General features: G+C 40.3%; 1 protein-coding gene and 1 long non-coding RNA gene across 2 annotated transcripts; one reads left to right on the top strand and one right to left on the bottom strand.

Annotated features, from left to right (window-relative positions):
• Window positions 1-12682: 12682 nt before the first annotated feature.
• Window positions 12683-13369, bottom strand: LOC131227443 (uncharacterized). The gene is made up of 3 exons (XR_009162278.1): window positions 13319-13369; window positions 13011-13107; window positions 12683-12740 (listed from the first exon to the last, which is right to left on the bottom strand). It is a non-coding gene; the product is annotated as an uncharacterized LOC131227443 (long non-coding RNA).
• A 6078-nt stretch (window positions 13370-19447) lies between these two features.
• Window positions 19448-22352, top strand: LOC131226803 (calcium and calcium/calmodulin-dependent serine/threonine-protein kinase-like). Its single transcript, XM_058222529.1, has 4 exons — window positions 19448-19675; window positions 20724-20881; window positions 21733-21788; window positions 22176-22352. The coding sequence occupies exons 1-4, from the start codon at window positions 19491-19493 to the stop codon at window positions 22350-22352; spliced, it is 576 nt and encodes a 191-aa protein (XP_058078512.1). The 5' UTR covers window positions 19448-19490.
• Window positions 22353-22657: the final 305 nt, after the last annotated feature.

The raw sequence follows: 22657 nt of genomic DNA, 5'->3' as shown, positions 1-22657 counted from the left end.
TCATTAGTGATTGAAACGATCATTAACCATGATGATCAATCTTAATAAAAGGATCCATCATCAACAATGATCATTAACGGTAATGATCAGATCCATCTCTAATGGTCATGATCACTAGTGATGATAGAACTCTCTTTATGGCTATACACTTCATATTTTTTTCTAATGATAATGTTTATATGTGTGATATAATTAGGCTTGATGTATTTACATCTACGCCCTTAATTTTTTTCATTGAAAAATATAGAAAAACTTAGTGCTTAGATGCTCCATATATAAAAAAAGGTTGTGCGTAACCTGAGTGGGAGTTTATTCTCTTCCACCAAATGATGCATGCAACTAAATAATGGAAGGTTGCACGTTATACAAATTTATTCTTATAAAAGCATTAATTCTTATCTTAAAAGAGATCTTGATTGATCTACACCGCCCATTCGGGTATGTGGACTTTCAGATCTCGTTAAGATGTGTTTACTACTTTTATACTTTGAAATTTTGAATAATACGTAGAAATGCTGATGATTAGTGTCAATACCTTAGATCATAGATAAGTAGTGATACTTATGCAATGTAGAGATGGCCACCAAAGCGTTAATCGCTGAACAGTTAAAAGGACAACATTTCGACGGTAACAACTACGAAGATTGGTCCCGCGCGATGCAATGCCTTCTGGACGAGGACGACATATCGCACACACTAGTTCAAGAGGAACCCATATTGGCTGAAAACGAGAATTTACAAGAACATAGGGTTGCGATGGCTCGCTACAATAAGTGACGAAAACAGAATCATTTAACTTGTAATATCCTTCTTAACACTATGCACAAAGAACTCATACCTACGTATGAAGTGTATGAAACCGCTAAGGGAATCTGGGAAGCACTGACAAATGCCAATGCGCAGAAGTCAGATGCGAGAGTTCGGGCAATGGAATTAGAATTCCAGGAGTATAAATGCCAGTCGGCTGCCCCATCAAAGATCATATCCATAAGATGGAGGAAATGATAGGTGCCCTTAGGAATGTTGGGTGTAAATTGACTGAAAATTAAAAGATTATAGTCATGCATCGTTCCTTGCCTGAATCTTGGGCTCCAATTAAAAGAATTTTGAACCATACTAATTCTATCACTACGTTCAGAAACTTTTGTGGCCACTTGGTATGTGAGGTTAAAATGAATGCAATTCAGACAGGTTCGGCTAAGGCCGTTGTAGCAAAGACCCATAAGCGGAAAGCTAACAAGAAACGGTTCAAAGTTTGCAAGAAGGTGAAAAAGAATAACCAAGAACAGAAGACCACAACACCTCTTCCAAATCTCAAGAAGGGGAATGGAAAGAAGAAGCAGAAAAAGACAAATGCAATCTGCCTTGTCTGCGAAAATTTCAGCCATTATGCTTGACAGTGTGCCAATAAAAAGACGGTTATTTCTTAGTCACAAGATACTTTGTATGTAGACATTTGTTCTGAAATCATTTTCGTTGATACTATATCTAACGAGTGGATTTTGGATTCAGGTGCAACAAAGCACGTGACATGGAGTCGTCGAGGACTCGAGGAATTCCGGCCTGTAGCCAAGGGAAGTTACAAGGTGTATATGAGAAATAATGCTGTCGAAGACGTACTAGGGATTGGCGTTTCCCATCTCTGTATGCGTATAGGGCAAACAATAATCCTCCGTGATACTCTTTATGCACCAGGGATGCGTCGGAATTTAATTTCTATTTTTATGTTATTATTTGATGGTTTTGATATTCGATTTTCCGGGACAAGGGTTCCATTTGAGACTAAATAACCTTATATTTGCATGAAAAAATTTAATTTCAAATTTATTTATTCTAGACGTAGATACTGATAATGTACCTTTTGCTTTATCTGCTATGTCAAATGAAACTGTAGTATCTGAATATCAAAAATGGTATGTCGAATGAAAGTGTAGTATCTGAATCTCAAAAATGGCATGCGAGGTTAGGTCACATCGGAAAGGATCGTATGACAAGACTCATACATTCTGGTCTGTTAAACTCCTTATTTAAAGTTGATTTGTCATTTTGTGAACATTGTGGTCCGGGAAGACTTCGAAGAAACCATTTCCTAAAGCGGCTAGGTCTAAGGGTACACTAGAGATAATCCATTCAGATATTTGTGGATCCTTCAATGTACATGCCAGAAATAGATGTCAATACTTTGTCACTTTCATTGACGATTACTCGCGCTATGGATATGTGTATCTCATCTCACACAAATCTGAGGCTTTTGATTGTTTTCTTAAATATAAAGCTGAGGTGGAAAATCAGCTTGAGAAAAAGATTAAAATCCTTCGGTCTGATAGAGGTGGCGAGTATACATCTGAAACGTTTAAATCATATTATGAAAACGTTGGAATTGTTCGGCAGTACACAATGGCTTACACTCCACAACAAAATGGTGTTGCAAAGAGAATGAATAGGACACTATTGGACATGGTTAGATCGATGATGGCACAAGCCAATATCTCTCTACCACATTCTAGGAAGACACATTGTTAATAGCCGTCTATGTCCTTAATAGAGTTCTATCCAAATCCATTCCTAAGACACCATATGAGATGTGGTCTGGGAGGATTCCTTCTCTAGCCAACCTACGCCCTTGGGGATCTTTGAGATATGTTTTGCTGCCTATTCCGCATAGAGGTAAACCTGATAGTAAAACTATTGAATGTGTGTTCATAATGTACCCTATGCATTCAAAGGGATACGTTCTAGTTTATGAGGACCATGGACGATGGAATGAGATAGAATCCCGGGATGTCACCTTCGTTAAATATAGATACCCTAGCCAAATGCAGCAAAAAGTTCCCATAGAACTTTTTGAAATACCCGATGTCTCTCAGGAGAGTGGGAGTTCTGCTTCTCACGATGATGATGCTCGTATAGTTCGTCAGGACAGTGGGAGGACATCTCAGCAGGCTCATGAGTTACGTCAAAGCGAAAGGGGATTGATTCCCCGAAGATACTTCGCTATTAAGGGGCAAACATTCTCTTGCATTGCGGTTGATAATGATGAACCTGATTCGTATCAGGATGCATTATTATCTTCTAACTCGGCGGATTAGGTAAATGCTATGGACGAAGAGATCGCTTCCATGGAAAAGAATAAAGTCTAGGAACTTGTTGATCTGCCTTTCAATCATAAAGTGATAGGTAACAAATAGGTACTAAAGATTAAAAGAAAGGCAGGTGGTACAGTGGACAAGTATAAAACATGATTAGTTGCTAAAGGTTTTACACAAAAAGAAGGCATTGATTACGAGGAGACATTTTCACCTGTTGCAAAGTTCTCCTCAATCCGCATGATCTTGTCCATTATTGTAAGTTTAAACTTAGAGTTATATCAGATGGATGTAAAGACCGCATTCTTAAATGGTGACTTGGATGAAGAGATATACATGCAAAAGCTCATGGGTTATGTAGACAAAAAGCATCCAAAGAAAGTCTGCAAGTTGTTGAAATCTATCTATAGGCTGAAGCAATCTTCAAGACAGTGGTACATGAGGTTCCACTTGGCCATCACCACTTTTGGATTCATAATGAGTGAAGAAGATCGTTGTGTATATATGAAACGGTTTAGAAGATCTTTTCTGATACTATCTCTATATGTGGACGATATCCTGCTAGCTGGGAAGGACATGCAATTGTTGATATTGACTAAAGATTGGCTATTCTCGAACTTTTAGATGAAAGACTTCGGTGAAGCTAACTTTATTCTTGGTGTAAAAATCATTAGGGATCGCTCTAAGAAATTTTTAAGCTTATCTCTAGCAACCTATATACAAAAGATCTTAGAGCGGTTCAGGATGAAAAATTCAAAAGCTGTTGAAACCCATATGGATAAAGCTACCAAGCTAGACAAAAAATCGTGTCCCCAGATTGAAGTAGAGAAATTGGCTATGTCCTCAGTACCTTATGCAAGCGCAGTAGGGAGCTTAATGTATGCTATACTTTGCACCAGACTGGATATTAGCTATGCAGTTGGCATAGTTAGCTGTTATCAGAGTAACGCGGGACAGTGTCATTGGCAAGCCGTCAAACGTATATTCCGCTATCTCAGAGGAACAAAAGACCTAATGTTGTGTTATGAAGGCACAAGCCTCGAGCTCAAAAGATATTCTGATGCTATTTGGGGTAATGATGTCGATGAGGGAAAGTCTACTTCAGGGTATGTATTCTTACTCGGAGGAGGAGCTATCTCATGGTCGAGTAAGAAACAGACATCCAAAGCTTTTTTATCTATGGAGGCTGAGTACATTGCATGTTGTGCTGCAGTTCAGGAGTATGTATAGGTTCATAGATTTTTATTGAGTCTGGGTGTTGTACCAAATGTTCGTCAGCCTATATCACTGAAGATAGACAATACTTCTGCTATTGACTTGGCGAAGGACCCTAAACACCACTATAAATCTAAGTAAATTGAGATCAAGTATCATTACGTTCGTGATTAAGTGAGAGATAAGAAGGTCGCCCTAAACTATATTCCTACTAAGGAGATGATGGTTGTTCCCATGACGAAACCTATAGCTAAAGATCTATTTCAGGTTTACGTCAGGCAGATGGGATTGAGGAAAGCTTGATTGATGTACTTATTTTGTAGTACCTTTGATATTTCATTAATGAATAACACAATCTATTTATTAAGTATTGAACACTAATATAAACTAGGTAAGTAGATTTCTATTTTTGTCGGTAGGCCGGTCACCCACTCGCACGGGTTGACCAACCTTGAATGTACAAGAGAGGTACATTTGGGGTCATGTTCATACATTGAGGCATGAACTTCTCTTTATTTTAAATAATAAAGGATGAGGATATGAGTGAGTCGTATCCGCCTACAATCATTCAAGATTAAAGATGAGACTGATAAAGTCGAATAATATAATCGCACCATTCTTTTATTATGCGATCAATGTTATGGCTTGAATTTAAAGCCAGGTTATGAGATGAGTCATACCTCATGTAGAATGACCTGTGTATTATAGACCCGGCATTCACCTAGAATTGTCTACTTTACGACGTGAATTGTAGCAACATGCTGAGACCTTTTTACCTATAGATTACTTTGATTTGATCTAATCATTGCAACGTGCGAGTAGCCAGTCCCGTAGGTGACTCTTTGCGTCCTTAGCTACCTTGATTGGCCAGACTCAGTTACGCTAGGAAAACAGCTTGATTAATTCCAAATTACACATCTGCGTGGGGAAGATCCCGTGACAGCTACACCAAGTTTCTAGCACTATAAATACGCACTTGAAAACTTATCCACCGGCAGTATCAAGTTTTTTTTAATTAGACTTTTGCAAACAATATTTTTCTTAAAAAGCATATATATAAATTGTATTGCTTTAAATTAGTTTCAGTCGAAGTTTGTGAAAAATCAAATTTTCAGAATAACTCGATAAGTTGGATAAGTGCGTATGTTGGCCGAGTACTCCAGATCGGGAGTTAACTCCATCCGGTGTGGTCATGCGGTTTAGGACAAGCATTGCAAAGCTTGAGTTATTAAGTACTAGTTAGATGGTCGCTTAATACTTAAGCACCTGTGAGAAGATTACGGTGATCCAGCTGGTCCCACGCCTCTGATTCTTTTGATCGCGATGTTTGGTTTTTTATTGTTATTAGGCGAGTTAGATGGGCAAATTTTTGTGCATATCCCACAATATGATTGAGTGAGAAATGTTGGACTGTAACGCCCTGAAAATCGAGGGTTGAGGATAAACTCAACTCCCGAGTTCCAGCGCATCACTTATGCAACATATATAATGATGATTAAATGTTGTCCGTGTTAGTGCGTTAAACATGAGTGGGATTATACCCAAACAATATATATCATACTCCAGAGACAGTTAACTTAAGCAAGCGGAAGACTGTATACATATATAAAGCATATACATGGTGGTAAGTCTCTAGAGTATGATCAGATTACCAGGTTAAGTGATTACATGTATAGTTCCAAAATTCATAAAATGATACAGTATAATGTTCAACTAGTTGTATTTCTACAATCCCGGTAATCCTCGTCGATCAGAATGCGGCCTACATGAACTCGCCAGAATACTACATATATGAGAACTCATCGTCATTATAAAAATCAGGCTCCGCTTCATAAGTTGCACCATCATCTGCAACTAAGACAGAGTCTTGTTGGTGTTTTAAAACACCATCCTAAAGTGGAAGTGAGTGATCAACTCAGTGGAACTATAAGGCAAAGGTTAACATGTTATCAATTCAGTCAAGCAGTAATGATAAAGCAGTACAACAATCATGTCCTAGATTACTCTTGTTAATGCAAGAATGGTATGCGATAATGATGCATGCTCTCGCCTACACTCCCTCAGCGACTTCATCTCACATTCGCGCATGACATCCTCCTGAAACGTGTGCTTTCTCGCCAAAGCACATGCAGTGCGGTGCATGATCGTGTTAGCCAATACTTAATTAGGTTTATTCATATAGCAAGTTCGGAAAACTAAGGTACCTCCCTTTGTATCCTTGACCCAACATTGATCTATTTAGGGTCGTCAATCTTAGTAGTCACATACGATAGGCAGTTCCAGGGTGCTACGGAGAGGCTCGTCACTGTTAGCGTAGGCCTGGTTTATACTCTACTTTACTACGGAAAGGCTTATCACCTCAACATAGACCTAGTGTATTCTCGAGGTCACTACGGGCTCGTCACCTGATCGTAGGCCGACAGCTCGAATACAGTGTCTCATACTACCGTATTTAGCTCACGAGTTTGGGTTGCTCATTGGACACTGCAGGGAGGCTCGTCGCCCCAGCGTAGGCCGACAGCACGACCACGGTGTCCCATACCACCATGCCTGGCTCATGAGTTTTAGAAGATCGAGGTACCAAGGTTAAAAGGATTTTCATCGGTAAGTGGTACCTTAGATTCAAGCAGTTGCGTCTATACATGGTAAACATACAATGGGCAGATCGAGTTGCTTGACAAGATCGATTGGTACGATCGTACGTTGAATTGGTCGACATAAAGCGCGTAAGCACTCCGCGTGGCCCAACCACTGCCGGCAATCTCCGTACAATTCGGATTCCTCGAACATATATGTGGTGGCAAAATTAACTCAGCCACTTGATCGGGAGTTGTTACCGATAGCCTGGACTATGTAGCGGTCCCAAACATACTTAAACATAACAGGAAAGCATATGTGATAGGCATATCAGCAATAAACAATTAATTCAAACAAGGGAACCACTTGAGCATTTTTATGAAGTACAAATAAACATGCTTTCACACCTATACATTTCATACGTAAATTACATCAAATAATCTAAGTTACATGAATGGATTTATACACATAGCTAAGGTAGTTGAGAATCTTATCTCAATACCCATATAAAATATAATTTACCAAATATTTACTCATTCAGACATTTTTACAAACACTTAGACTGCACACTTCAACATACATGATGTATGTTGGTCATAACATGTATTAGGGCAAATCCTTTCACTAAGGAGTTGTCACATATACAACAATCATATATCCACAACGGATAATCATGGCAAGCACGAGTCCAAATTCCATACTCATTCAAACATTTCAACAAACACTTAGACTACACACTTCAACATACATGACGTATGTTGGTCATAACATTTATTAGGGCAAATCCTTTCACCAAGGAGTTGTCACATATACAACAATCATATATCCACGACGGATAATCATGGCAAGCACGAATCCAAATTACATACCCATTCAAACATTTTTACAAACACTTAGACTACACACTTCAACATACATGACGTATGTTGGTCATAACATGTATTAGGGCAAATCCTTTCACCAAGGAGTTGTCACCTATACAACAATCATATATCCACGACGGATAATCATGGCAAGCATGAGTCCAAATTCCATACTCATTCAAACATTTCAACAAACACATGAATTACACTATATTCAATATAGTTCATATATATCTGTAAAGCGAGGGAAACATCGTATCTAGCATAAGAAATGGCAACCAGGTCAGTTATAAATCATTAACCGATATTGACAGTCTTGAAAACCATAACCTAAACGTTTATAGTTCGCACCTTTCACCGGTAAACTCGTAACGGATTCAGTTTGAACACTCTTGCCTTGTAAGCTAGACTTTGGATACCTAATCAATAAAACGGGTTACTATTTCACCGATCTACGTATTTGGATTCTTAAAACAGGTTAGGGTTAGGGTTTCTTACCCAAGAACGGAATCAGAATCCCCGGTATAGCAACACGGAAGCGGTAGTTACATACGTGGAGTAGTGGGATCGAATCCCAGGAACTAACTCACACTCGCTCTCTCACTTCTCCACTTTCTCCTTCACTTTCTCTCTTTTCTCTCTTAGGGTTTAGAATTCGTATGGAATGAGAGAGGGGTGGGTAAAGGCCCTTATATAGGCCCAGAACTGATGGGAATGGCCCTAGGGCCATGGTATACTTAGGTTATAGCCAAAGAGTGGTTGTTTCGATCCAACGGAGCACATCTGGAGGCCCCTTTTCTATATACGATCTGGGAAAAGTTCCCTGACATTGGATCTAGGTCAGGTTAAGTTTTCGGTCCGATCGGATTTACGGAACGACCGCAGAGGACCAGTTTCAGTTCAACGGTCATCGCCACTCGATCAGGGCCACAAGTACACTGACCTGCGTATGAAATTTTCCTTGATCCGAGGGTGTATTTGGGTCAGATTCTGATGGTTTGAAACCTTAGAATTGGCTCGCAACCGAACGGCCCAGTTTACTTAAATCTGAGTACATTTTCTAAAGATATTCGCGTTTCTCACACACTTCGTTCCCGGCTAAAGTTGTGCGTTTCTGAATACTATCTGGACTTGATTTCCGAGATGGTTGTCAAGCTCAGTAAGGCGGTCATATTCGTATAGTCTCGTGGTAATCGGACTTTTGACGCACGGTCCAGGTCCGATACGGAGTTTCGTGATGCTCCCGAGAGCATCTGGGTTTCGAGATGGATCCTAAATTTTTAGGTAATGTAGCGTTAGCGATTCTGCTAGTTTTGGGTCTTGCAGTTCGCATTTAAAGTGATTAGAGTTAATTTCACAAACAATCTAGTTTAGCACTTAGTTAATTCTCGTCTAATTTCTAAATGATTTGGTCCTTAGTGATTTCTGCCTGAGGTGATACCGGGTCTTTGTACGAATTTTTCCGAGACATTACATGGACGTAGGCCAGTGGGGCCCACTCGTGAGCAATCACTAGTGGGTGGGTCCCATATGGTTAGGCTTCTTCCGATTTTTTCCTTTCTGTTGAAATCGTCAAATTCAATTTTGAATTTGATTTTGGATAGGAGATAGGGAGAAGACCGGATAATCTGGTCTCATCCCATCTCCTTCCTTTCCTATAAAAAGGGATAGCTTTTCTCTCATAAAAAGCACTGAATATAATACGAAATACCGAGAGTATACAGAGAGATATAGTGTGCACTATAATTTGTCCATTTTGGTGTAACAACCCGTCCAACCAGTGCAGTGTCCTGGGGCGTCCACATAGGACTTTCCACGGGACTAATCGATTAAAATATACGCGGTGGGGGTACCATAAGCTAATTAACCAAGGATTAGCCCATTTGAATAAACCAGACAGGCCATGACAAGGCCAAGTGCGGGCCGCCAAGCCGGATGACCATTTACACTGAGCTATAACCCGTGCGGGTGTTCACTCCCCAAGTATAGGGTTGTGATGTAGTAATAAACTCGGTAAGACCGAAGTCGAATCCACAGAGACTGATACATGTACGTTATCTGAAACCAAGTAGAACTAGAACTAAACTAAGATGTAATCTAAACCAAATAGAATTTAAGAAATAATTGTGGAATAATTATCTAAAACTTTAAGGAATTCAGAGGAAGGGAAACTAGGGATTCAGAAGATCCACTTGTAGAGATCAGGGAGATCTTATGCTTGCATCAGGAATCATGGAAATCAAACTGAATTTACTTGATCTGGGTTTCAAGAGATGAAGGGTATATAAATTAGAATGGATTCCATCATCTAACCATGCCTAGGAGACAAAGCAAACAACAGGATTAAACTAATTACCAACCAATCAACAATGTATGAAGATCAGGAAGGGTACTATCATCCAACCATGCCCAGGAGACGATGGTGAACAACAGGGCCTCCTGACGTCATAAACATCAAAAGAGAAAAGAAATATTCAAAGCCATTGCAAACCCATTGTAATTTCAGTCACAACAGACCATTAAAGACTAAGAAAAATATTCCTTTAATAATCAACTAAATCAAATTCAGTTTATGAATTTTAAAGGCTCAAAGTAGAATCTCCCATCTCGCTACAGGCTTCACCTCTTAGCCCTAGCTAAGAGGTTTAGCCAGACATGAATGGCTTGAACTCAAACCAAAATAAAAAGAAAAAGAAAACGAAAAATAAAAGAAAAATAAGAAAAACTTCTTATCTTTTCTCTCTCATCTTCTCTCTCTGTCTTCTTTTCTTCCGTCCTCCACACGCTGCCAGCAGGTTGAATCCCCCCAAAAAAAAAAACACCTCCGTTACAGCAGCAAAACCAGTCCCACGTGCCAGCAGAAAGCCAAGCTCCCAGCCGAGCTCTGCCTCCGTTCACGGCGTTCACGGCTGCACTCCCTTCCTAAGCTCCCTCTCTTTTCTTCCTTATATTAGAGAGGCGTCATTGGATGGGTCGGTTGCAAGGAACCGACCGAGTTGGAGTCGGACGCGGAGTGCGTCATCTCCTTCCGTAGCACGCAATCAGCCAGCTTGGAAACTGCCTTACGTCGGCTCATCTTTTCGGCCAACAAAACCAATCTTAAGACGTTCAGTCTTCTTGCCACGGTTCAGCACTTCCTTGGAGAGGTTTTGAACGGCTCAGATCGTCGGACTAATACTCGCCAAATTCGCAAAACAGTCCGGAATTTCCGGACGCAAAACAGGGAGCGTAGCTATTACGCTGTGACGATGGTGGGGTCCACTGTCTATTTCAAATGAGAGATCCAAGCCGTCCATTGAATTCCTCTCGGAATTTCAGTTGGGAAGGGACGGTTTTGGATCACATTCGGCGTGACCCATAAAAGAAATCAGCTGCAATAGTTGTAGGGCAGTCCATTTGTGCCATTGAAACCAACACGTGTGCGTGCATGAGTGCATAAAGTCAACATGGGTTTGGCTAAATCGAGCCCCTCTGCATGATGGACGGCTCGGATTGAGCATTTGGACCATGATGATGGCCCACTGAGATCATCCACAGTCTCTGTTTCAGGTATGAAACAGAGTTCTGTTTTTTTTGTTTTTTTAGAAGAGACGTCCCTGTGTTGCCATGCACGTCTTAGTACAAAAAGTGTACTATATACACTGTATGATGATTATGAGAAATCCACACCATCCATCTTGTTCCCCCTTTCATTTGAGCAGTGGGGGCCGAAGTTAAAGCGTATCTGGACAGCGGGTGGGCCCCAAATCAGGGTTTTATGGACTGATCTGTTAGTTCAGCCACTTTCACGAGGATCCAATGGCTGAAATTTGACGTGTACGGTTAGTTTTTGGTCCTCAGGCCATGTATGAAGTTTCGAACCAAGTGGATGGTGGAAACCTTGTGATCTTGCAATCTGGCTGACTTTCAGGCCACTTGAGCTTCAGTTTCTCAATTTTCTCGGACCCCTGGCATGTAATTTCTTCGATCTTTGTCCCCTGGAGTCCGTCCCTTGCCCTCGGTAATGCCTGAGCTTTAAATCCATGCTTTTAACATCTTTTCCAGCCCATGCTCGTAAACATACTCTGCATCACAAATACGATTAAATCAGGTCATTAACCGGCATCATGCTTGTAAATCTAGGAAATAATTAGGGTCTAATATGCAGTATTTGACCCTTAACAGCGGGCTGTACCGTGACGTAGGAAGGTCAGAAAAATCTAAAAATTTAGGGAACCTAGAACTCACTGGGCTTGTGGACCATCGCGGACCGCAGACCCAGCGGACACCCAGAAGTGAGATTTGGCACTGACTAAATGCACCCCACCATTGCCAGGACCAAAATCTGGCGCTTGCAAATGAAGCTGAGATACCAGGCTAACCAACCATTGGATCTCTTCCATATTTACGGTAGAGGTCTAATAGATTTTCTTACACCCATCCACCAACTCTGGGACCCGATCGTGAGACGATGACCGTTGATCACAAATCGGACCCGTACGATCAAACCCTAAGTCCGATCGTCCCCAAATTTTGCATGGCCCTTCATCGGGCCATGAAGCATCCATCCTAGAAATTTCATAGCCAGAGGACCACCAGAATCACTCCAATCACCAAAATGGACCCCTCAGGGCCGTTTAAAGATCAGAACCGTCGACTCAAACCCCACAATCGTCCATCCGTTTGTTCCCAAATTTTACACGGGCCCTAACCAGGCCCTAGGGCACCTACCCACCGAATTTGGTGGCCAAAGGAGTGTTAGGGCCACTCCAACTCTAAAAATGAGTCATTGTTGGCTATTTTGGGAATTTGAGGGAACTTAAGGCCAAAGGGCCCAAGTCTAGGGAATAAACCCTATCTCTCATAACTCTCTCTCTCATTTGCTACAACCACCAAGAGAGAAGGATAGTGAAGGAGAGTAAAGAGGAGAAAGAGAGAAGGAGGAGATCCAAGGTGGACCCTAGATCTTCACTAGCTCCCATATATTGCCATGATTAGGTAACCGCTGACAGTGATGCCTCTGTAGATGTTGCTAAACATTTTCAGAAGTATATCTACTAATATTACTGTTTGAATTACTATAAAATCAAAACCAATAGATCCTATAGCCTTGATGGGAAGAAATGATGCATAGCTTTGTATAAATAGATTGTTCCCCATTTCGAATATGGAGAATCAAATACAAGGACATGCAAAGGCTCGCAAATATATTATCATCATCATCCTTTTAGCCTGTGTCCCAGTGCGAGCTATAGCATACAGATGTTGAAAACGAAGAAAGTACAGTTACCTAGTGTTCTCAATGTGAATAAAGAGATTTCATCAGAGATTCTTCCATTACTCTGAATTGGGCTGCATTATTGACATTTCCTGGCAAGGTTCAACAGCTGCCAAAATAAATAAATAAAAATGTAATGCTTTGCAAATTTCCATTATTCTGTTCTCATGCCAAGTCAATAAGGGATGGTTGGTAAAAAACACTTTCATGCTCACACAAACATGTAGGCTACAAGTGTTTGCTTGTATGCATGAAATGCAAACACAAACAATGCAACAACTTTGAAGTCTAAGAAACTCTAGCGATAGACAAAACTCCACCTCAATCTATACTTCTCATCAGTGAGCATTTCTTGCAGAATCTGTAACCAATTAATTTTGCAAATCCTGCACATATCCACAATGCTATAACTGTTAACTGAGCTTCTAGAGAAGGTTATGTATACAATACATCGGTAAATACATTCCTATGAACATATACTAGTTCTTTGGCTATTGTACGGAGATATTACATAAATAAAGTAAACACAGGATTGAAAATATTAGAAAGTAGATAGAAATTTTACATTTGAAGAAGTTAGTCCTTCTTGTGGATGCACTTCTACAGAGGACAAATATAAGGGCCCTCACGTGTGCTAGTGTTGCATACGCGTGTGAGATCCATTCCATTCATAGGGTCTACCCCTTGGTGAAAGTGTCCAAGTATAAAAGTTCGGTCAGTCCACTAATATGGTGAATTAGTGGTGCACTCATGTACCATTGGTTATCATCTTATCAATCTTTTAAGCATCCATTTTCTCAATCGAAGTGTGGCTTACCTAATGAATGGATAAAACTGCATCCATTTTCTCAATATAAGTGTGGCTCGCCTGATGAATGGACAAAACTGATAGTAGGTGATGACGGATTCATCATGACACCAGTGTGTTGAAGGGCTTGGATCACCCACATGTGTTTCAGGTTTTGACTTTCCATGAGACAGTTGTATTGGGGGGTCATTATGGTTTGTTTCATTCATTGATGACTACTCCAAGAAAGTTTGGGTTTACTTAATGAAACGTAAATCCGAAGTTTTCACTATATTCAAACAATGGAAGGCAATGGTGGAAAAACAGTTAGGGCGAAAAATAAAGGTTTTAAGGATTGACAATGGTAGAGAATTTACTTCCACTGAGTTTAATGATTATTGAAAGGATGAAGGGATCATCAGACACAACACAGTGCGCCACACGCCTGAGCAAAACGGTGTGGCCGTGCGAATGAATCGGACTCTATTGGAGAGGCCCCGATGCATGTTAAGTAATGTTGTGTTGGGCAAAGACTTATGGACGGAGGCCGTTAACACAGCTTGCTATTTGGTGAACTGGTCTCCTTCAACGACAATTGAATGTAAAATTTCAGAGGAAGTATGGAGTAGTTATAAGATCGACTACTCAGATTTGCGCATATTTAGTTGCACTAAGCTAAATTGGTACTGGGTCAGCATAGGATTGAACCATATCTAACCTGACCCAACCTAGCCATATAAATTATTAATAGGCTGGGCTAGATGAACACGGGTCAAACCAAACCCAATTGACCCAAGCTGAGTTTGGGTCAGGTTATTAAGGTCCTAAGTTTGGGTTAGGATTGAAAAAAACCAACCTCATTTGTATTCAGGTTGAGCATATTCAGATGAGATTGGGAATAATGAAAACACCAACTTGCCTGAGACACCTACTTAAACCTGAGTGTGGTTGTGCAGGTCAGGTCCATTGGATTGAGCCCAACCGAATTACAATTAAATGGATTTCAAGAATCGGACGAGTTAATGAGTCTCCAAGTCATCTTGGACTCAGTCAGATCTGATCCGGTTCAATACCACAAGTCACCCACCCAAATAACCAGGACCCGAACCCGAGCTATTTCCACCCCTATCTTGAACTGATCAAGGTGGACCTACTGGGCCAAGAACTCTAGAATTTTCATGGCCAGTCATTAACAGCCTTGCTCCTTAATCAGACATGTGGAGTAGATTGGACCTCTTCTTTCTGCTGCGTGCATGGATCCAATTGGCTCGTGGAATGTTATTCTCGTTTTTATCCAATGCCTCTAGGATGGTGGACCCACCATGCTTTCATCCCGGGTTTGGTAATCCATAAATAGGGGCAGACTCATGTGAGGAAGTGACTCGTCCTCCTCACATGCGGCCTTGATTTATAGCTATCCAGACCATCCAAACTGTGGGTCCCATTGTGGATGGAGCCTGTCCATAAAATTATACTGATCAGGCAATCCTGGCCATCCAATTAATGGATCTCAAATGGATGGTTAAAAGTAAAATAGTGCGTGGTGGGATTCAAGGGGAAAATCAATCAGATGGTTAGTGCTATCTCCTCACTGCAATTTATTTATTTATTTATTTATTTATTTTTATTTTTATTTTTTACTTTGGGTCATGCTCCATCCAAAGTCAGGACAGGGTATATTAACTGTGGGCCACATCTCAAACCCATACTCCCATCTGCTCTCTTTCCCACGTGCTGTGCTAGCTTCTCGTTATTAAGAGACGTATTTGAGCCATAGCTTCAAGGGTTAGGATCGTTCCAACATTGAACTATTTTGAGACAATAGTACAGATCCTTCAGATCAATGATCTGGATCATCAGATCATGGCCCCCATATTTACAAACTCCATGTTACAGAAGGAACCACAAGATCCTTGAGCCAAGGGTAGGTTGGATTCCAGTAGATGATGGGACCCACCTGATACACAACTTGTGTCTTCTGTATGCATGCCAATCGACGTGCATGTGAAAGTGGTGAGAATGGGGTTAGAAAGCCTCTAAGTTGTTAATAAAATAATTAAACAGAGGTAGCAATAGTCACATCTTCAAAGGGTTACATCAAATGGTCCAACCTAAACCATGTATAGAAGAGATTCTCATATGTGCAGGGCTGACAATAGGTCAGGTTCAGGTTGGTTCCACGTACAGAGGCACATGCATGTCCGATGGATGGATTAGATGTAGAGCTGGGCATCTAGTTTAGTCGGGCCTAGCTTGGGCTGACCCGACTTGATCCGGTTTTGAAACAGACCTGACCCGAACTTGACCCGACTCGGTACCAAGTCCAGCATGCCTGACCCGATCCAAGTCCAAGTCTTGCTTGGACTAATCTGGATAGAGTCCAACCTGGTCACAAGTACCAAGTCAGGTTGAGTCGGCACCAAGTTGGGCTGGGTGCAGCAGTTATCCATGGGCTGAAATCGCAACTCAAAACCTAGGTGCACATGCTAGAATTGCAGCCTCTCCATCGGCTACACAACATCTCAGATCTGAAATGTCGAATCTGGGATATTACACACACACACCCAAGTTAGGTTTCAGATTGAGTTGAGTCAGTGTTGAGTTGGATTTCGGGTTGAGTCGAGTTACTGGGTGACCTGAACTCGACTCGCCTTGAGTTCGGATTGGACGAAGTCTACTCGGTTTGGATTGACTCACCCGATCGGTTCGGATCGAGTCTAGTCTAAACAAGTCCGGCGAGTCAAGTCATCTCTAATTAGATGATACGCACGTGCTGCTTTGATACATACATAGTTACTGTTAACATGATTTCTTCATTTATTAGAGAACAAGATCTCTAATACAAGAACTTATTGGATTTCTCAGTTCCATTGAGCAATCCAAACAACAGCCTTGTATAATTGAGATTTGTCGTAGAGAAAGGGATTTCAGGAAAATGGTGTGTTAACTAGAGAATGGCCTCCCTGACGACTTTTATTAGTTTTTGAATATGCAAAGATACGATGATGTCCTGAGGGTGCAAAATAAATACTTCATCTAACAAGATTAATCAAATTTCAAATAACATTCCAATATTGACTCCTCTAAATCAAGGATCCCACTAGATGAGCATATCCCAACCACCAAATTGGTGGACAGATAAAAGTAAAACTGTCAGCAATCCAAATTCAATAGCAGAAATCAGAAAATTAGCATCGTTTAAAACAAAGTGACTTTTGGGCAATTGTCCATCCATGGTTAAATATATAATGTTAGAATGAGAATTTGCTTGTGTAGATTGGTGGACCCCACAGTGAATGGGGGATACCCAAAATTCTTCGCCAGTGGATGTCCTCACTGGTTTTTACGTTACGGACTGTTGGTTGTCCATTTTTTTTTGGATGACTGATTTCATCCGATAAGTTTAGGCCATGGCACATCCTCCTTTCTGGGTATGCTAGCTATTGTTTTAGTGCTGAAGGTGTGTTTGGATGTTCAATGAACTGAACTACAATTCATTTGTCATCATTTTAATTCCTAGCAACAACCAGACCCTTAATTGCATGTAGGACTGAGACATTAGTAATTCCAATTCAGGTTGCTACTCTGTCATTATGAATGGAGTGAGGCTAGCCCACTGTGGTCATTTACTCATTAATAAATGCTGTTCTCGCTATTCAATTCGATTGAACATCCGAAAAAATCTTAATAATCTCATCTTAGAAATGAAGAATCTTATCGGAGCCGCCTATCTGCATTCACTTGAGTAAGACGCTGCCTACGTATATGTGTGGGCACACATTATGAGCAGAGCAGCATGATTTGCAGGTCAGCAGACATTAACAGTGGGACCCACGTATGGACATCCCAGTTCTTGCATGATTGCACCACGTAGGTGCATTTGGAGGATTATTGGTTTGGAAACAGCCTGTCTGCAAGTACTTCCTCTCTTTTCATCTCTGTTTCTGAACTTTCAGAAGTATGCTAAGAAAGTAGACTTTGGCAAGCACTGTTTAGGTCATTCCTGGTGTTGTCTGATGTTCCAGGTATCTGCCTTTTCATGCAACATACAATCCGGAGAAGCAAAAAATGATATTAGTTAGCTGTAAGTTCATTTACATTAAACTTGGAAGCTAGTAATAGAACTGGAGGATGATATACATTAGCAGTTCTTTTCTTCTATTTTCTCTCCTCATACTTCATAATCTTGGTGTTGCTCATCTGTTGGTTATTACTTACGAGAGCTTGACGTAGTGGGTGTGTGGAGAAAAGAGAAGAGATCACCTTATTCTTCTCATAAATAGCCCTTGAATCCTCAAGAAAGAGAATCTGTAAAATGAGAATAAAATTAATATTATTAAATAATGTGTTCCTTACAATGTACTGCTGATCCGTCTCAAAATAAGAAACTTCCCTAAAACAGTTAAAAATATTAAAAATAGTAAAAGGATGTCTAATCCTACTCAAACTTGTAAACAACTCTTAGATGACTACAACTAGGCACTTAAAACCCCAAAAATAGCAGAAAAGGGACATTAAAAGTAGTGACTGTCGGAAGTTATAGTGCATGTCCTTGAGGTCTTGGTATCGATCCCTAGTGGGGGTGTGGCTAACATGGAGTGTGTGTACTGACATGGGTGTGTACTAACAAGCTAACCCCCCACCCCCCCACCCCCCCAAAAAAAAAGGCCTGGCCCTTCATGAGGTCAACTGCAATCTGTTCTACTTCAGAGCTGCTCATCCTTTCTTCCCTTCTCTGTATCCCAAACTTCATAATTTCACCTCCAAATGCATGGATGTTGGTCTTAGCAGTCCTTTCTTTCTTTCTTTTTTCTATGTTGTTTTAGGGGAATTTGTAGAAAAGATTTGTTGTATGAAATGATTTCACACTCAGTGCTGCTATACTACTGGCATTTCTGTTTCCTACGGGAAATGATTTCCAAACTTTGATGAACATACTTGGAAGACCATCTCTTCATCTGCAAAGCAATTGATTTCGAGTCTTCTGACCGCCGATCCTTATAGAAGACCCACTGCACAAGAGGTATATAGCATGGCCATTAGTCCATTCATGTTATATTAGCTACTTATGCTCAAATCTAAAAAGGCATCAATCATACAGGTTGGCCATCTCTTTGTATTATAAGCTGCTCGTATTGTGGGTCCAGACCAATATTAGGATCATCTATTGGTGATGATTTTTTGCAGTGCCTCTGACCCACCATGGAGCCCCCACATAAGAACAAATATGATCAACAAAAGGTGGCCCACATATAATGTTGATTGGTATGAGCAAATGCTGGTTCAAACATTTTTGTATTTCCCATTTAAGTATCAGCATTCTTATGAATTTCTCATCCAAAACTGGATAAAGTCATTGAAAAACTAGCCGAGTTAACTTGATCAAGACCTGGGTTGAGTTAGGGGAGGTAATTTAATATTTCTTTCTAGTAAAAAAACCCAGAAAATCTCAATTGAGTAATCAGCAACCCAAAAAACCAGAGTAAATGACAATCCTTTGAAATTAAAAAAGGCAACCAAGTAGAGTTTCGAGTCAACTAGTACTCAAGCCTTCTCCAATTCTAAGCTGAATTCTGAGTTTTCAAACATTATTCTTATACATGATATAATATACACTGTTATTAACTATTGTAGTATAAAACTTGTCCGGTAAACAGCTTCTACTGCATCCATGGGTGATCGGTGACTCTGCATAGGAGGACCTAATGGACTTGGAGGTTGTTTCACGGCTGCAAAGTTTCAATGCAAGGTGCAAATTCCGTGCTGCAGCAATAGCGAGTGTGTTGAGTAGCATGGTTTTCTTGAGAACGAAGAAGTTGAGGACTCTGTTAGGGTCCCATGATCTTACTCATGAGGAGCTCGAGAAGCTGAGAAAACATTTCAAGAGAATGTGAGTTGCTTCTATACTCTCTCCTCCATTAGTATCTTATGGTCGAAACCAGATGCAAAATGTTATAGAACGAATGCAGATAGAATCTTATGATTCATGATTGGATATTATTGGGATCTAATCCCATGGAAAATGGTAAAGAATTCAACCTGAATCCTATCTATTAAAAAAAAAAAAAAAAAGAGAGAGAAAAGAAAAATCAAACAGTTCACTCAAAGTGAATGTGTATGGATTTATGATGTTAATGTTTTAAAGTTAGTTTTAGGGTCTGCTCATTGAACGAACTTGCAAGAATTCAAAGTATAGAGAAGATGACCAAACTCAATGTGGGAAGTGGGAATACTGTAATTCGTGTTTCGTAGTGATGACCAAATCCTAACTGCAATTCCATGCATTTTAAAGGTCAACTTGGGGTGGTTGGAATTGCTAATATGAACAGAACTACTGTAATTCAGTTCAATTGAGCAATCCAAACAGCAGCTTTCTCTAATTGAGATTTGTTGTAGAGAGAGATTTTGGGAAAATGGCATGTTAATGAGAGAATGACCTCCCTAACCTCTTTTATTAGTAATTGAATAACAAAGATATGGTGCCCAAGGGAGCACTGAAATAACTAAATACTCCCTCTAACAAGATTAATCAAATTGCAAGTAACATTCCAATATTGACTCCCCTAAATCAAGGGGAGCATATCCCAACCGCCAAATTGGTGGACTGATAAAAAGAAAACTGTTAGCAATCTTCTTCTTCTTATTTAATTTTTTTTTTTTTTTTTTTTGAAAGATAGCAATCTAAATTTGATAGGCAAAATCACAAAATTATCATGATGAAAACAATGTGATTTTCGGGCAATTGTCCATCAACAATGAGACTCACAAATTGGAGTCTAGACTGGTGTTCTTTTGTGCAGATCTATTGAGGATGAGTGGCCTTATCTTGTGAAGTTTGACCGACCCATGTTGTAGTCTGGCCCAAAAATTGAAAATAATTTGTTTTACTAATTAATTTTTTGAATGTCTGTTCAATAAATGAGAAGCCTTCAATGCAGATGTGCAAATGGAGACAATGCCACTCTTTCTGAATTTGAACAAGTGCTAAAAGCAATGAACGTGAGCTCGCTTCTCCCCCTTGCTCCACGTGTCTTTGATCTATTCGACAACAACCGTGACAGGACTGTGGACATGAGAGAGATCCTATGTGGCTTCTCAAGCCTCAGAAATTCACATGGAGATGATGCTCTCCAGCTCTGCTTCCAGGTAATTTACTACCGCAAACTACAGACAGGAGGAAACACAGATATTGAAGATTCTTTCGTGGTAGGGACCAATAAATCGAATGGTTTGGATTACTAAACAATGGGCACCACTATTACAAACTAGATCTGAGTGTACTTCCATATCCATGGGTCAAGCCATCAAGGATCGTATAAGTAGTCAAGATACTCTCCAGCAATAATTTATTTTGTTTTTGACAAAATGAGTAAATATATAATGTTGGATTGAGAATTCACCCATTTAGTTTGGTGGGGCCCACGGTTTATGGGAGATAACCCAAAAAATCTTCGCCATTGGATGTCCTGACTATTCTGTATGTTGCGGACTGTTGGTTGTAATTATCCATTTTTATTGGATGGCTGATTTCATCTGATAGGGGATATATTAGGCCATGGCACATCCCATGATGGGGCCTTCTGGATAGTCTCATAGGATATTGAGAGGTCCACTGCCTGTACCATTGATGGGTAAGAGAAAACTAGGCAACTATTTTGATCACATATTGTATATATTGCTTCTCTTATTCAAATCAGAATTCAAAATGCTTATCAACATAATTTAAAACATTTTTAATAATTTCAAACAGCTGCATTTGCTACGTATAAACTCTATTTTGATCATTTTCTGGAACAGCCTAATACACAATTTGTTTCTCATGCCTATGTCTTCCAAGGAACTGTGTATTCATCAAGTGAAAGGAAATTATCTTTTCATATCTCGAATTTCTATACTACATAAAATTTTGAGCTTAACATGTGTGCATTTTATGTTCCCATCAGATGAATGATACAGGCAGGTCAGGATGCATCATGAAGGAAGAAGTAGCGTCAATGCTTAGAGTAAATATCTCTCACCCTTCCTTTGAAGCCTGCAGAGTTTCAAGAAATGCTAAAGCAGTACAAAGGTGCAAGATACGTCCATTGATCTGATGGGGGCCACCTTGAAGATGCCCTGGCCCAAAAATCACAACGATCCACTTACTAGGGGAGCCATACATGTTGATCCATGTTCAACATTTGTGTGTCTCACCTGATATGCAGACCAACCAGAATTTTGGTACATGGTGTGTTCATGGCATTCCCCACCTAATGAACAGCCTGGATCTTGTACATGTGCGACCTGGATCTCCGCCTTTCCAGTCTGCCTGCACATGAATCACCTTAGCATTTCTCTGTAGTTTAACGTTGGATATGGTAGAAAACATCTGCTAACTGAAATCCATATAGGCCTTGCCAGAAGATTGCCTTCCAGCTGACATAACAGAACCTGGGAAGCTTGATGAGATTTTCGATCGGATGGTTGCCAATAGTGATGGAAAGGTCACGTTCGAGGAGTTCAAAGCTGCCATGAAGAGAGACAGTTCCCTCCAAGATGTAGTCCTCTCTTCCTTGCGGCCAATCTAGTTCATCAGTTTCGAAGATTTTGATCAACAATATGCTTCTCTTTCTTTTGATTATTGTTATTCACAGTTATTAGATTTGCAAAAGATTATACACAAATGAGAAGGCTTTGTCCTTGGCCAGTTTCATGATGTCTGGTCTGGAATTGTGGGAAGTGAAAACAACAGCTACTCATGTTTCTCTTCACGCATGCCAATGTGGCATGTATTTCTTTTGTGGGCTCCACCACGAATGTTTCGTGACCTAGGAGTAGGCATGTTGAGTCATCAGGGGCAGGGCATGTGTATCAATTCGAGCTTTTAGAGCAA

The sequence above is a fragment of the Magnolia sinica genome, chromosome 15, assembly GCF_029962835.1.
Source record: "Magnolia sinica isolate HGM2019 chromosome 15, MsV1, whole genome shotgun sequence".
Lineage (NCBI taxonomy): Eukaryota > Viridiplantae > Streptophyta > Magnoliopsida > Magnoliales > Magnoliaceae > Magnolia > Magnolia sinica.
Note: the sequence above shows the minus strand (reverse complement) of the source record. Positions and strands in the feature narration are given on the sequence as shown.